At 40.7% G+C, this 16826-nt stretch overlaps 1 protein-coding gene across 5 annotated transcripts in view; it reads right to left on the bottom strand.

Moving 5' to 3' along the window:
* The window catches only part of AFF1 (ALF transcription elongation factor 1), a 177027-nt gene that overhangs the window by 110810 nt on the left and 49391 nt on the right, over positions 1 to 16826 (bottom strand). For 2 of the 5 annotated variants that reach the window (XM_081060388.1, XM_081060390.1), the window contains exon 1: positions 7729 to 7945. The exons of the other annotated variants lie outside the window; for them this stretch is intronic. In XM_081060388.1, the coding sequence (XP_080916514.1) occupies positions 7729 to 7745 (17 nt within the window). In that variant the 5' untranslated portion in view covers positions 7746 to 7945. Of the gene's footprint in view, positions 1 to 7728; positions 7946 to 16826 lie in introns of those variants that run through there. 5 annotated transcript variants of the gene reach the window in all.

The following is a 16826-nucleotide window of genomic DNA, read 5'->3' as shown; positions in this document are numbered from 1 at the left end:
GAGGTGTTATCAAACTCAATTTTTTAAAACTTTCAATCTACGGCCTTTTGTCTTCTGGGCACAGGTCCCATTTAAAAACAAAAACTTAAGTTTTACTTGGTTTACTTTGAATTTCACTAAAACCAAGTGACAGGACAAGCAGACAACACTAATCTGCTTATACTTTCCAACATTTTCAGGTGGCAGATATTCATTTTGAAACAAATGTAACACACTGGGTTTCATTTCATTTTTTTACTATGCTAATGTTAGGAAACGTTGCTGCCTAATTTTTTCCATGTGGTACAAAGTTTGTATTTGCACAGCTTTTTTAAAGTGGAGAGTTAGCCCAAGTATGGTCTAAAAAGGGGCTGAGGGTGAAAGAGAGATACAGACTGTAAAACAGTAACAGAAAAATATAATTCCTAAAAGTGTAATTGCAAGGTCAAAGTTAACTGGGGGTGGGGGGGCGGGACGTAAAATAAGAGCTTTAGCTCTGTGTTACTCTCCAGAACTTTGTACTAATAAACAGCCCTTTTTAATGAATTTTAAAAACTATTTAAAACTCAGCATATTAACTCAATGAGATGTTCTGTTTTCCTTTAAATTTTTTTGAAATTATAATTAATCGTGGGCTCAAAGAGCTACCAAATCACTAGATAGGATATCTTACTTAGAAACGTCCAAGGTAAAATATTCATTTTTCAGTTGTGAGACAAAATTAAGTAATTTCTGCAAAGCTGGGTAGGAAGCAGGTTTCATACTTTTGTACAAAACAAGGAGAGCTGGTTAATTTTACACCACTTTCCATAAACCTACATCCAGAGTAAATCAGATACACCTGTATTTTTAAAGCAGTGATTTAACAAGTTATCCAGATGCACTTTATCCAGGATGAAAGTCACGTGACAATCTCAGCTCTGTCACGACCACAAAAACATATGCACCAAATCAAAATTTAATTACACTGCTCAGCACAGCTTGTGAATTGTGCTTCATATTTTTTCTATTGCTCTGCTTTTGACAGGACAGTTTCCTGAAGGAAAGTTCCAAGAATTGAAGTTACAACACCCACATACCAGAAAGTGTTTCCTGAATTTTGTTACAGGAACTGACATCTGCTATAATTTTAACATTTACTTCCCAGTAGGAGTCCCATTTAAAAATTTTTGTTGAATATTATTTGTTCAACAACACTACACCTAGACAACGTTGTTTAAAACAAACAAAAAAAACCTTTCATTTCAGTTTCAGAAAGTTTAGATATAAATGACCAATTCACAGTTTTAACTTTTCCCTGGGAACAAAACCAACTGCCACCTGATAAACTGGGGTGTGTGCAGTACAGAGTGAGTTAGTAGTTTTGGAAGGGAGCCCAGAGTGGATAGGAAAGGGTAAATATCTACATCCTTGAGAAGAAACAATTCTTGGGAAAGTGCTGCATGATTAAACATTGGGCATTACTTCTTGATACCTTCCTTTTCCTTTATTTTTTAAATGTAGGTGCATCTGGACATTTCAACTAGTATAATTTGTAATAGGAACATAAATGTATAGAGGGAGATATCTTTGTGTTCTACCAACCTCATGACTACTTTAATAGAGGGGGGGAAAAACACGTAGTATATGGGTGCGTATGTATATGTGTGTACGTGTATATATATACATGTATGTATATATAAAATCAAAATGTAATTGCATTGCACGCTATATACCCTAGTTTATACACCTGTCACACACCTCCCACTTCACAGTGTGGTAGGCAGACCTCTGGCTTCAGAGCCAACAGGGCTCCACCCCAGCTCCACCCCAGCACTCCCTAATCAGAGTGGGGGTGGATGGTGAGCGGAGCAGACTGCATGGTTTCATACACACTCATGATGATTCTGATGTCTAATCAACTTTGAAAACCTTGAACTTAATACGACCACATTGCCCCTAAAATATTTTTACTTTTATTTGTTGAACGTGGCCAGTTTAGCAGTAAGCAAAACTGAAAAGAAAGGCAAGATCCTTTGGGGCAAAATAAAGGTAAACCAGTGACAAGAGTCACCTCCTTAACTCTTCCCATCCCCACGCAAAGGATGAAACAGCCTACAGATCTCCAAGCACTCGTTCCTGTGAGCCATTGTGGAGGAACAATTCTTGGTACTATTAGAACGTGGCCGAACTGCGGGTGCCCTTTGGAAATATTACACCTAATACCAAAATAAAGATAATTTAGATGTCAGTAGAAATACAATATATTTTCCCCTTCCTCTTTGTTTCAGTACCTTTTGACAAGATTTCACTACTGGGATTTCTTGTTTATATATTAAGTCTGACATCAAATTACTGCTTTGAGTAATAGCCTTAAGAATCTGAGAGGATTTCAATCTGGTTAAATTTAAAATAAAGCCAATAAACCAACACAAGAAAACAACAGACATTCACCAGAGAAAAAGACTTTCAGGATATTAAGTGGGCTGGCTGTGTGGCCATCGGGTTAAGCTTTAACTCACTGTGGATAGATAGGAAAAAGGAAAAGTTTGCACACGGGGAAAGCTTCTCAACACTGATCACTGCCAAGATACAGAAAGGCAGCACTCGGATGGTTTTACTGTTAATCTTTACATTTGGGTCTCCAAGGCATTAACACCAAAAGTTATAAATCTTATTTTTGTCCCTGAGGTCTAACACTAAACTTCGTCTGGTAACATTTATATTTGAGCAAGACATTATTGTGCATTATATTACTCTGAGCAAACGAATACATATTATATTCATAGTAAAATGAACTAAGAACCCTCTGAAGCAGAGGTAAAACACTGAAAGTTTAGCTCTCCGCCCCAAATTTGTTTCTGGTAAGTAAAAACGAGGGGTAATCATTTAAGTTGTAAAAGCTATGTGCACCCACCCTATACCAATAAAATGTAACTGAACCACAACAAAGAGATTATGATACCCAAGCTTGATATGTTTGTAATTCTGGGCCAAAAACCTTTGTCCTAAAGGTGCAGACCATATTTCCAAGAAGTACGAAGGTAGAATCAGAATACACTGTTGCTTACAGTCCTTTCTCACTACATCTCACATAGAGGACTTTCCTTTTTCAAGGACAGGAGATTTGGGACTTATTTGCCAATCTTGGAAAACAAACGAAATGGAGCAATTTGTTAACAGAAAACTAAGTTTGTATATTTAGAAGCAACCAAGTTATATGTTGCACCTCAAATTAGTAATGAAGCTAATCAGCTTTCTAAGGCCTCCATTTTACAGCTTTTGGGTAATACATAGATTTGGATACTCAAAATAAATGACAGTACCAGGAGGAGAAAACAGATTTCTTTCTTATCCATGATTAAGTATGTTTGATATTTAAATTGTTTAAATACAGCAGTTGAATACCTTTTCATAGTATAATATAGAATCCCCTAAGTCTTTCAAGAGAACACTTGTATTAATTTTGCCAAAGAACATCCCCATATAACCCAGCTGACAAGAAAAAAATGACTCAATCCTCCTTCCCTGTCTTCACTGCGGAAGGAGCTCTAGTCTGTGAGTCAGGAAGCTCAGCTGGGCTCTCGCGATGAACTAGAAGGAAATCATTTAAAAGACCTGTTAGTGTTTCTCTTCTGTCAAGGACACTGTTTACAGCGGTGTCACAAGGGAAAAAGTGGACATTCACTGAGTCAAAATACTGCAGAAATTCTCTTTTGAAATCACTTCCTTGAACTGTACTTTCCAAAATATCATAGCACTCTTCTTTGAGGTTTGCCCATATTTACTCACAGCTTCTTTGCTTTCAGGAGTTTTCTTCCAAGGTATCTATCAGTAGTTCATAAATCAGGGGTGAGGGCAGAGGGTGGAGCAAAACTAGTTCTGTACCAGTTTCAGAGCATTGCTTTTTGCAATGGAAAAATTTTCCTCACCAGAATCAAAGACAGCCACCAAAAACCGGCTTCATCATAATCTTGGGAACAATCTGACTTTGCTTTATTTTTTTAAATAACTTCATTAACTTTCGTCAAATTCAAACCAAAACGTTGTGGGAGAGTTAACTAAACTTAATTTCCTTTTGCAGTTTGCCTGAAAGTACTTTCTTTTAAGATGTTCTCAGCCACCAGATGCTATTCTCTTAAAGAAGCAAGTTCAACTCCAATTCTCCCCCATACATCCCTCCCCAGCCCACACCCACCCCCCAGGGTAGGGGTGGGCCAAGGATTCTTAGGTAGCATAAAATGCATTTTAAAACTGGTTAATCCCTGATGGTAGTTGAAGGTATGTATGTATTCCTTCCTAGAATTCAGGGATTGCTTCAGTGGGGGCTTAGAGGAGATGGGGAACCATACAAAGCCCTCCTTTCTATTTTTTCCATCAACACACTCCTCAATATAAAGCTAATCCTCATAGAAAAGGATAGATCTACAAATTGTTGGGATTCCATGCCCATCCCTATCTATCTATCGTAGGCTTACTGGTTCTCAAACAAGGCGATGCCAGGTTGTAGACTCTATAAAAGTATAATCTCCACGTCCTTTAGATCAGAATTTGGAAACAAAAGCCAGACTCTGTAACTATTTTACATTAGAGAAAGCAAGTTTGTTATAATTCCCACAAAGAAGTGTAGTCAATGTATCTGTTGTGCTTACAGGTTCCAAGGAAAGCACACACTACCCTGAGAGCTGAGGCACAGTTTACTCCTACTTTAACTGATGCTGCATTTCTAAGTGATTGCCTTCCTCCGTAACTCTGATAACTCAAACCAAATGTTCAGTGTTTTCAAAATATTGACCCAAATTCTAATTCTTAAAACTTGGGCAATTCACCTCTCATTCAATAAATGTCTTCCGTTTCTAGAGAAGAACTCAACCACAAAGCAAAACAAAATAATCAATTTTCTACTTTTAGGTTTTAAAATGAGGAAGAGGAATATACAACCTCAATTTATAAAAAATTCACAAGCCAAGAAACACTTAGGTAGTCCCTCCCTCATTCAAAGTACTTCCAGCTTATGCAGGGGATACTACAAATATGAGACAATATCTTGCCTTAAGGAACTGACTATATAAAAAGAATGCACTCCCTGGGCTCCTCACATGAAAAATTAGTTATATGCCACCCATCAATACCAAATCAAGAATATTACCTTATAGCAATGCTAAATAATAAAACGTCCATGGTCAGCTCATGTATTCATCATCAGCGCTACAAAATTCCTTTTCATCTAAGTTCCCACCTACCTCCTCTAGCAAAAAAAAAAATAAAAAAACCAAAATAAAATTTAAACAGTGCACAATGAAACTACTGTGGTTTGAACAAACTGAGCTATGAGTCTTTAGGTCCAATCAGTTCAACCATCCAAATTAATTGTTTCAAGAGCACACAGATACGGTGTGTGACACATAAGCAAGAAGCAAGATTTTACTACCCCAGGGTACACATCATAGATGATGGCTCAGTTTCACTTCAGACTACTAAGGGCAACTTGGCCCAGCTGTGAGGTTATCTGGAAACCCACAAATATCTGCAATCTGCTCCATATATTCATTCTCTCCTTGGATCTCAAAGGTTACCCTACTCTCCCACAAAGCATAATGTCTAAATGAGCTTGGACCACATTCCAGATGTAACTGAAGAAAATGGACATTTACAACTTCTAAGATGTACTCCCATTATGCAGGCTAAGAAAACAACGCATATCATGGCCTTGTGGCTTTGTTCCTAGTTCAAGGGCATGTCTGAAAGCCAGGTAGCATGAAATATGTACAGTCCTCCTATTTCAATGGCTGGTAAGCTGAACTAGCACACTAATGACTCAGATTATTACATCTTGGAACAAAGCACCTTTAGCAGAAACTGCTTTTTTGTACCCTCATGCCGAGGCCTTGCAGCTTCCTTTTACCACCTCCCCTCAGCACTGAAGAGGCCGCCTGGAGTAAGGAAGTGCTGCCCAGCAGCTCACCCAAGAGTCAGGCTTTGCTCTACCTGTGTATCCCCAGGCAAGAAACAGGCTGGCTGGGCCTCAGTTTCCTTAACTAACAGAACAGTGAAAATAAAACTACTTGCCTACTTAAGTGACTGAGAAGAGCGGTAATCCAATTAAGGTCACTGTGCCTGGCATACAGCAGTGTCCAATTTAGCTATTAAATCATTTTATTCCTAATTAGTTTAAGGGCGCAGGCACCGAAATCACTCACACCTGGTCTCAAATCCCAGCCTCTATATTATGGAGCTCTGTTAGATATTTACTGAATTTCTGAGATCAAGGTATCTTAATCGAAGGCTTTACGCCACGGACCCCTTTGGCAGTTAAATTTCAGGAAAGGTTGGCAAAAATGAAGATTCAACTTTTGTTTCTCATCCAAGTTTTTCTACTACTTGGTTCCAAGTTAAGAACCCCTTTTCGAAAACAATCAAGAAAATGGGGGCAGGGATTAAACCACTGAGTTGAGAGGATTAAATACACAAAGCAGGTAGCATAGTGGTGCTCTACCGTGTTTCCCTGAAAATAAAACCTAGTCGGACCATCAGCTCTAATGTGCCTTTTGGACCAAAAATTAATATAAGACCCAGTATTATTTTACTAGAAGACTGGGTATGATATAATACTGGGTCTTACATTAATTTTTGCTCCAGAAGATGCATTAGAGCTGATGGTCCGGCTAGGTCTTATTTTCAGGGAAACACGGTATCGAGTCCTTTTACTTCCTAGAAAGTGATTATCTCTGAGGGAAACATTTCAAAGTCTTATCCAGCCCAAATCAAAGCATCTATTTCTCTCAGGGACCCATCTGCGTCTTCCGAAAAGAAACGGGGTTAGCCTTCGAGGACATCCCCCAAATCACTATACTACAAATGTCAATTTGAAGAGGCCTCCTATTATTTTAAATACGTGACACTAAGCTGCGGTTGAGCAAAAGTAGAAGTTAAAAAAGGTATGTAGAGAGACGCATATCCACATATAAGAGATATACATATACATGTACCCGAAGTTTCTCAGCACCAACTGCTGCCACGAGTGAAATGAAATGACACAACGGGTTTGAGTTTTACAATAATCCCGAGGGCCTTGTCCCCCGTCTTTCGCGCCCATTGTACAACAGGCACGAAACCACGAGAAGCCAACAGCGTCCTGCGACACCCACTGCGGTTCCCCGCCCCCCCCCCCACCCCGCACAACCCCGGCCTCTGCCCACTCAGCGCGTTCAGGCTGCGCCGCGTTCCGTGGAATCGTACATCGTAGCAGTCAAATCTTCCCCCGCCAGGCAGAAGCTCAACCACCCTCCCCAAGGTGAACACATTTTGTTTCACATGAGCCGGTTTATAAAATTCTGCTCCAGACACTAGCAAAATTTAAAAAAAAAAAAAAAAAAAAAAAAAAACAACCAAACCAAAACAAAACCCTAGAGCAGCCAAGGGAGGTGCACAAAGAAACGAAAATGAAAATGTGGGCAAAGGCGGACAAGTCAAACCAACTTATTTTCTCGGCCAACAATTCTTTCTGAAAGAAGAAACGTAAGTGCGAGTCTAACGCGAACGCCGTCCGTCCGCGCTGCGCTGCCGGACCCGTCCCGGGCGTCCTCCGAACTGCGTTTTCTCTGACGTTAAAGAACGCACCACCACCTCGGGAACGCTGAGAAAGCACTGACAAAGCGGCTTCCTGCCCGTCTCCCCCGCGGCACCCCAACCCTGCCCCCTCCGCGCCGCCACCTTCCATGCCCCCGGCCACGAACAGATTTGAAAAGTTGGTCTCTGTGCCCGGCTTACCTTGACTGGGCTGCCATAATTCAGTGTATAGAGCTCAGGGTCTTCTGTCCATGAGCGCCTTCCCCCCGCGGCCCTGCTGCCAGCGCCGCGCTCACCATTTGCCGGGGCCGGGCGGGGACGGCTCCCCGGCGCCTCTCGCCGAGGTTGCGGGACTACCTGCTCGGGAGCCCGGGCGTCCTCAGCGCAGCCTCGGGCTCCGACCGTATTGGCTCGCGCTAATCCTGATGGACATCCGGGCACTGGGGCCTCCGCCGGCCAGCTACACTTCGGCCGCGCGGGGGGACCTCGCGTCCGACTTCGGGGCGACTGAGATCCCGCAGGGCGACTTCGGAGAAGGGACACGAAGGGGCCCACGTCCAAAGCGCCCGCGCCCCCGCCCCCGGTGCACAGCTCCCTCCCAGCAGCACTAGAACGCGGGCCAGCGTCACAAGGGAAAAGAAATCGTCTTTCGGCTCACTTCCAGGCGTCCGAGTGTGCCGGAATACCCCTCCCCCGGGAAGAAAGTTCTGGTGGTACGGTCCGCCTCCTTAAATGGGCACGGCGCTCCGCCGGCCCGGCCCGAGGCTGCGCCGCGCGGGCGGGGGCCCAGGCGGGTCGCGGACGCGGCCCGGCTCGGACGTTGGGCGCCCAGCCCCGCCTGCGGGCTGCCCGGCTCGCGCCTTCTCGCCAGGTTTCAACAATGTGGAAACACACCGGAACACACGGGACCCGGCCGCTCGGGACTCCACCTCCAATTTGAACATGTGTTGAATAGTGGGCCCCAAGAGGCTGCACGGACTGAGGAATAAAACCACAACAGTACACCACCTTCCCTACTTTGGATCGTTCCGATGCTCACAGTCAGGAAATGTTTGCACACTTGTTTTCACGCGGTCCGCTTTCAGTTTTGATTTCGGTTTACATTGAGACAGACGGGTACAAAACGCCCTCCCTGTTTTGAGGGGGCAACATGCAGATCACAAAGGAAACTGCCTCATTTTGGTTTTTGAAGTGATTCAGGGGTTGCCAAAAAAAATTTCAAAAATCCGAATGCAAACCGACCGCATCGCCAGCAGCAGACGACAGACCAACGACATCGCGTCCTACTAAGGAGAGGCATTGAAATTTCAACTGTGCCTAAAGCTAAGCAGGAAAAAGCTTGCGATGGGTAGAAATAGAGGGAGGTTATCCTTCTGCATTCAGGGGGCCAGGAAGGAGCACACCGTAGCAGCTGGAAACGCTTACATGAATGCTGAATGAATGCCCGTCCTGCGGACTCCCCACTCTATCTAGCATCGTGACAATGTCGCCCGTCTCACAAAGAGATACTCCAGACTGCACTGCTAAAAAGCCATGGAGTACAGACATGTTCACGTCTGGCACAGAAAACACACAGCCGGGAGCGTGGGGGTGGAAGGAAGGCCCAATGCATCTCTATCCTAGTTCTCAAAGTGGCATTAGTGGACTCCAGGGGGTCCCCACGACCTTCTCGGGGGGTCAAACTATTTTTAGCATAACACAAAGACATTATTTGTCTTTTTCACTGTGGTGACATTTGCTTTCCGTGGTGCAAAAGCAATTGTTGGGCAAGTGCTGGCGCCTTAGCACTAACGAAGACAGCGCAGCGAGTGGAGCTAGTAGTAGTAGTAGTCACCGCATTCTTCACCACACTATTAGCAATAATTTTTTTTTTTTAAAGCCAGTTTCCTTTAACTAAAGTCCTTAATGAAGCAAGCGGCCGGAATTACTACTTTTGATTAAATCTTGACCCTTGAGGACAGGTCATTTTGATGTTCCTTATGACAAAATGGGAACACATGAAGCACTCTGCTGCTGCAGACTGAAGTACAGTGGGCGTCTAGAAGAAAAACACTTGTGTAATTGAGTTGCAAGCTGCACGAGCTGCTGTTTTGTCATGGACTACCATTTTTACTTGAAAGAACAATTGACAAACTGTGGTGGGTTATTCTGACTTGGGTATTTGGCAGTCATTTTCTCAAAAATGAACAAAGTGTGTCTGTTTCTTCAAGGAAAACAACTGACAGTATTTATTGCCAATGATAAAATTTGAGCTTTCAAGCATCTTGGAGAACTTCACAACTGCCACTGTGAGCTTGACAGCTTCCCAAGCTTTCCAAACTTCCCAAGACTTTTCTGATGAGATAAGGACAGCAATGAATGTGATTTTAGAAGATCTGCGTTACGTAGTGACCAATATTTTCTGAATCACCCACGAGTAAAAAAGATCCATTGAAAATGCAAGATAAATCAATGGATTTTAATGTACCAAAGTTAAAAAAAAAAGGCTCGATAATGTGATTTCAGATTCTACATTCCAACTAAGCTTTAAGAAACTATGACTTGTGGTGGAGTTTGGGTATAATACCAAAACAGGTATTAAAATACTCCTTCCTTTTCTGCATGAAGCTGGGTTTTCTTCATAGAGTTCAACCAAACCACCACTGCAACAGATTGAATACAGAAACAGATATGAGATGCCAGCTATCTTCTACTAAGCTGGACAGTAAAGATATTTGCATAAGCATAAATTAATGCCATTCCTCTTACTAATTTTTTCTATTTTGGAAAAAATAGCTTTTTAAAAAAATAAAAATAAATTTGGAGGCACAAAATTATCCATGTCATTTACTAATGTTTCCCTCACCTCTTCATAATCATCATGGCTTCTCTTATGTTAAAGGTAGTATTATTGCATTATAGCTATTCCCACATAACCTCTTAGCACGTATATCAGCCTTGGAAAGATGTGGTCAAATCACCTGAGGCATGTGTTAAAAATAGACTCCAGAACTGCTGAGTCAAAATCCTTATGGGGTGAGGTCCCAGGGATATGCATTTCAACAAATTCTCCAGCTAATATTTGTCTGCTTATATGCTGCTTATTTATCTGCTTATATGCACTTACTTAGAGCATACATATTTAGAAAATAATGGTAAGAGCTTTGTGATTCGATATTGGTTTATAATCCCTCAATGATTTTAAGGATCATTGTTGGAAAGCATTTATTAATATTTTCACTGTTAAGAGAGCTATCAGGCAATAAAATACTGTTGCACACATATATTCGTTTGCAATAAACCCTCAAGGAAACAAAGTATAAATTCAGGCAAAAGTCTACTCCCAAGAATTTTTTGCATGCCATTTCCCCCCCATTTTTCTCTTGCTGTTCTAAATATCAGCTATGATCATTTATGCTTCAAATAAATTGATACCAGACATATAAGTAAGCTGAAACAGTATTTCATAATAGCATTCACTCAGAAATTGTTCACTTACCACAGGCTAGAAATTAAGATCACTAATATTAAAATTGTATTTTTCCTCTGTGAACTGTGTCATTTGTCCTGGCATTAAGAATACAGCAAATATTTACACAAAAGGAAATATGGAATCAACAGCAGATCAGGATTACAACTGAGATTCCCTGGGCTCTCAAAATCGTTTGTAATGTAAATTACTGAGGGTAATATGAAACAAAAGTGGGATTACACTTGATTTGTAATAGATCTAAAAATACTAGAGAAAAGTGCAGGAGAAATTCTGTAACTGAATACTGTATGTGGCTGAAGAAGTACTGCAATACAAACATGGGCGTTATTATTTCCAAGTGTTTTGAAAACACCATTGTATCCGACCCACAGACTTGTTCAGCAGTGAAACTAAACAAAAAGACATTCTTAATGCTTTGGTAGCACAGAATTCTTTGGCCTTCTGATGAAATTTGAGGATATAGGCCCACACACACAACATTTGTTCTACTTTGATGTGGTTCATGATCCCCTTGCAACCCACTTAGCAAGGACCTGAGGCTCTGTAACCTTCAGGTGAAGAATTCCTGGGCCCTAGAGGATACACACACTGGACCAGCTAATAAACCCAAATTACCTGACAAATAAGGGGTAAGATCACCTGTCAATCTTCACTGCCCCTTTAACAACTTGAGGCTGTACGTATTAGTAATTGCCCAGTACAATGAAGAATGTCTATCTAATGAAAATAGTAAAAGATGCTACATGATAGCAAAACATCATCTATACAATAAAATAAACAAGTTTCTCTATACTACAAGAATATGCTAATGTCTTCTAAATTTCCTGAATTTCATTAATCCTACAGTGATTACATATTCTAAAACCAACAAAGTAAGGTACACATTTTAATAAATAGGGCAGAATTTATAAGGTGAGTGGGACAGACTACTGTACCTGAAGTGGGTTCTTGAATCACAAGAGTACCTACCTTTTTATTAGCTCTTTAAATTAATGAGCTTTACAAATCACTTGCCCACATGTAGTGGAAACAATATATATAGCATATGTAACACATCTTAAGTACAATCACAAATGTGCACTAGATATTGTTATCCTAGAGTGAAAACAGAATAATTGTTTAAGTGCTCCATCATTTATGTGGCAAAATATGGATGGACATACATTTAAAAACATATATTCACATTCTAAAATTTTTTTCTAAAAGATAGAAGGCAAAAATATTTCTAACCTTAATTTAAAAAAAAAAAGTAAACAGGTTGCCTTAATCAGAGCTATAAACTACCTCATCCAATGATACATTTGTACCATGATGATCATTCAATGATTCTACTCTTTAGTAGGATTTTTGGTCTAAAAGATACATACTTCAAATCTCACTAGGAATTGCTACTTCATTTCAATGGAATGTTGTTTAATGAGGACAGTACAAAAAAAAATCACTTCACCAAGAGAAGAGTGCTCAAGGTTGCAACTGGAAGATCTCAAATAAATCAGACACAGGAAAAGGGAGGAAAGACAAAAGAGGAGAAAAAAAGTTGAATACTCCTGGAAGGGAAAGAAAGCAGGGGAAACTGTGTAATCAGCATTGCTGGAAATTAACTGTCTCCCCCCCTTCAGCTGGGACCTCAACACAAAGCAGTCCTGAGAAAGTTCTCCCCCAGGCAATGTTCCAGTGCTTCACTCCATACCTCTCAGATCCTTGACCATGGTCTTCAAAATTGTGGTACATGGAAATTCTCAAGAAGTATGAGGACAAAGGATTTAAGTAAATCTATTTCCAGGCCCTTGATTTCCAAAGGCCCTTTTTCCTAAAACAAGGATCCAGGCTTTCCTTTCACGTCTCACTTGCCTTTCCCTTCTTGAACAAGAAAGCAGGCTTCTCACCTATCCCAAATCAATCTTAAAAAGGTAAATTGCTACAGGTTGTAACTATCTCTATGGCCCCAAAGGAACAGTTAGTTCTATGTAGGAGGAGAGTCCCTGTGCTCAAATCAGGAAATAGGAATGGTGGCTTCTCATTAAAGACACCCAGGTAACCCCACGCCTTGAGATGGATAGGGCCATCGTAAGGCAGATTTCTCTGATACAACTCAGCTGATAGGTCTGAGAATGAAGACTTGCAGTTTTTCAACATTCTGTTGGGGGTACACAAGCACAATGTTTAAAGACTACTGCCCAACTTCACCGCTTTCTTCACTGAACGAATGTCTTTTTCTCTGCTTCTGGGCTACACTTTTCCATATCTACTTCTATTTGTACACTGATAAAAGATCCCTCATTTACCTTCCTCTGCTCATCTGTACCAATAACATATTCTCTGCCTACAAACAAGCTTAAGTTTCCTCGACCTCACATACACACACACACACACACACACACACACACACACACACACACACTGTCTCGGTCTCTCTCTCTCAATAAACATTTTGTTTTGGAATATTTTTAGATTTACAGAAAATGGTGTGTGCAAAGAATTCCCATATACTTCCCCAGCCAATTTCCCCATTTTCACATCTTATAATGCCATTTGTCATTTGTCACACTAAAAAAATCAATATAGTATATATATATATATATTACTATGAACTGAACTCCAGACTTTTAAAAATTTCTTCAGTTTTTATATTAATGTCCTTTCTGTTCCAAGATCCAATTCAGGGCATCACACATTGCAGTGTCTACGACCGTTTCTCAGCCTTGTTTTTCAGGACCTCGAGTTTTGAGTTCAAGCATGTAACATGTAAAATGTCACCCTATCTGGGTTTGTCTGATGTTTTTCCCTTCAAGGGAGGGAGGGAATTACACTTCACCTGCAGGGTGGTGACATATATATATATATATATATATATATATATATATATATATATATATATATATATATATTTCTGAATTCTTCTGTAAGAAAGATTTCTCTCTTCTCCGTTTATTAATTTAGTCAGTCACCTATTTAACTCAGTATGGACTCATAAATATTTATTTTATACTTTGGGTTATAATCAACACTACATGATTTATTTTGTTGCTCAAGTTGTGCCTGCCTGGCCATTGGGAGCTCTGTCAGGCTAGCTCCTAGGCCCTTTGATTTGCTCCCATCTTGCCTTTGACTCGTCTCTTGAACACTTCCAGTAGTTTATGATACTACAAGCTGCTCCAGGCTCATCTTCTATTTCCTCTACCCCAGTTCTAGAATCAGCCACTTCTTCCACTTATCAGTCTCCTCTCCTTAAAAGCTACTTCCCAATCTCCTTCTGCCATCACACCTGAACTTTCTAAACAAAAATTAGTCTGCTTCCTTTGGGATGCCAGCCAGTGACCACCTTTCTTGAAGTTCTTCTCCTCTGTGAACTTTTAGGGTACCACTCTATTTGAGGAGCAATTCATTTTCTTGTATAATTCTTTCTGCTCACACATCCAGGATCCAATATAAGATGCTAGAAAACTTCAGTTACCTCTTGGTCTAAATACTATCCCGAACAAACAATACCATCAGTGACTCTCCAAAAGCGTCACTCCCCCTCAAACCTCTCTCCACAACTCCTGGTTTGTTCTTTGCAGCTGCCCCAAAACTCTTTCCTGGGAAAATACATTTGGGCGGTTGTCTACAATGGATCATTCTCTGAGTGAAAGTGAACCACACCAGAAATGCCAAGAGACAGCTGTCATTCAGCCTGCACTGCTGCTTGGCCCACAAAAGGTGGTTTCTCCATAGAGGAAGGAGAGCCCATCTTCACCAAAGACAGGATGGGAAAGGACCAGAGGGGAGGAAAGTGTTTAGTTGGTTCCATTCTTGGGGTAAAAATCAGAACGCAAAATTCAAAGTGGGATTCCCATTAGCAGATCAGGAGGGATTTATGTAACTTAAAATTTAAAATTTTTCTTTTCTTTGTAATTTTTTTTTAAACTGTAATGATCAGCAATAAACCCCTTGAAATTAGATCTGTCTCCTTGGGTTTTAGACCAGCAAAGCCCAGTGAGCATGCACAATAACGGGTATGCAGGGAGTGTGCAATAGTGACGCCTATAAGTGTGCAATAGTGATGCCTATAAGAAGGAAAGGCAAGTAGGTGAGAGAGACACTGTCAGCCTGAGAAATGGACCCAAGCCCAGCAAGGCCAGAATTAATCTACTGGCCCCCAGTCCAACCCAGTCCTCTCCACTTGGTTCCTTGGTTAACTACCTGTCAACCACACTAAAGATCACACTCACTGCTTTTCCTGGCTCTCTCTCCACTGTAATCTCTCTCCACTGTAACACCAAAATCCCGGAGAGCTCTTGAGATAGTAAAAGTGCAGGGGTGCAGAGGGCTTCACTTTAAATTTTTTAAAATTTATACAACTCGTCTCTAATTACTTTTTCTACTCCTGGGTTGAATATGCTTTCACCCTCCTGTTTTACAGAAATATTTAATGACATGGAGAGATATAATACAGTGTAAGCCTTTAAAAAAAAAACACAACGCTGTTTCAATACAGTGTATTTGGTATGATTCCACTTCATCAAAATTGAATTAAATATGCATGTTTAAGAGATTGGCTGAGCCTCTGTATCAAAATGCTAGTCGTAGATATTCCTGGCTAGAAGGATCAGATGACTTGTCTTGCTTGGTCTGGCCATTTAAAATTTTTCTCAATATTATAAAATGAACACATACCTGTTTTTTGTAGTGATACATGTCGATGGAAAACATCCAGCCTAAGAGAAAGCTTTATTTGAGCCAAACTGATGACAATTGCCGGGAAGTAAAATCTCAACGAATTGAGAAAATGCTCCGCGAAATGGCGGTTTGCAGCTTATTTCAGACATAAAATCAAAGGAGGAAGGTTATATGAAATCCATTGGTGACAGATTAAGGGGGTGGGAGAAAGCAAGCCGGGAAACCTCTGGGATTGGATAAAAGTAAATTGGAGAGACAGGTACTTCTTTTACAAAGGTGGGTGCAGGATAGTTAACAGTTCCCTTTTTACAGCTTATAGAGATGGTAATCAGGAGACAAGCATAATAATGAGGAATTTTGCAGTTTCCAGCTCTGGTCTGGAAAAAGGATTACTGACATTCCAAAGATGTTATCTTAGGTGCAAAAAGACAACAGACAGGCCCACTTAAAGGCACAGATTAACTTTATGAAGGAAACTAAAGATGTGACTTTTCGCCATGGCCCACTTAGTTATGAAAATTTTTATGCTCACGCCATCTTATGTGGTTATTTTCAGTCTCCTGAGCATGTCAGGTTTAACATGTAGCCCCTTTTCCATCCACATACACACAAAAGAAAGAAAAATCACAATTATTGTAAAAAATGAACTACAGTGACGCACTGCTTAACGACAAGGATACGTTCTGAGAAATGTGTCTTTAGGCAATTTCTTCGTTGTGTGAACATCAAAGAGTGCACTTACACAAACCTACATGGACTAGCCTATCACACACCCAGTCTGTAGGATACAGCCTACCGTTCCTAGGCAACAAGCCTGTACAGTATGTCACTGTACAAAACAGCACGAGATTAAACCCCGCACGAGAGATGTATGAGCCTATTGTCATCATAACAGCCTACAGTTTGACAGCAAACATTTTTATATAAGTAGAAAGAGTACACTCAAAAAAATAATGATAAAAAGTATAGTAAATACATAAGCCAATAACGTAGTCTTTCTTATCAAGTATTCTGCGCTGTACCTACTGGCATGTGCTATACTTCTACATGGCAGCACAGTAGGCTTCTTTATACACCAGCACCACCACAAACACGTGAGTCATGACCGCATTACCATGTTGTGATGGCTATGTCACTAGACAATAGGAACTTTTTAGCTCCATTATTC

The sequence above is a fragment of the Rhinolophus hipposideros genome (assembly GCF_964194185.1).
Source record: "Rhinolophus hipposideros genome assembly, chromosome: 1".
NCBI classification, from domain to species: Eukaryota; Metazoa; Chordata; class Mammalia; order Chiroptera; family Rhinolophidae; genus Rhinolophus; species Rhinolophus hipposideros.
The sequence above is the reverse complement of the archived record's forward strand: the minus strand, read 5'-3'. Positions and strand labels throughout refer to the sequence as shown.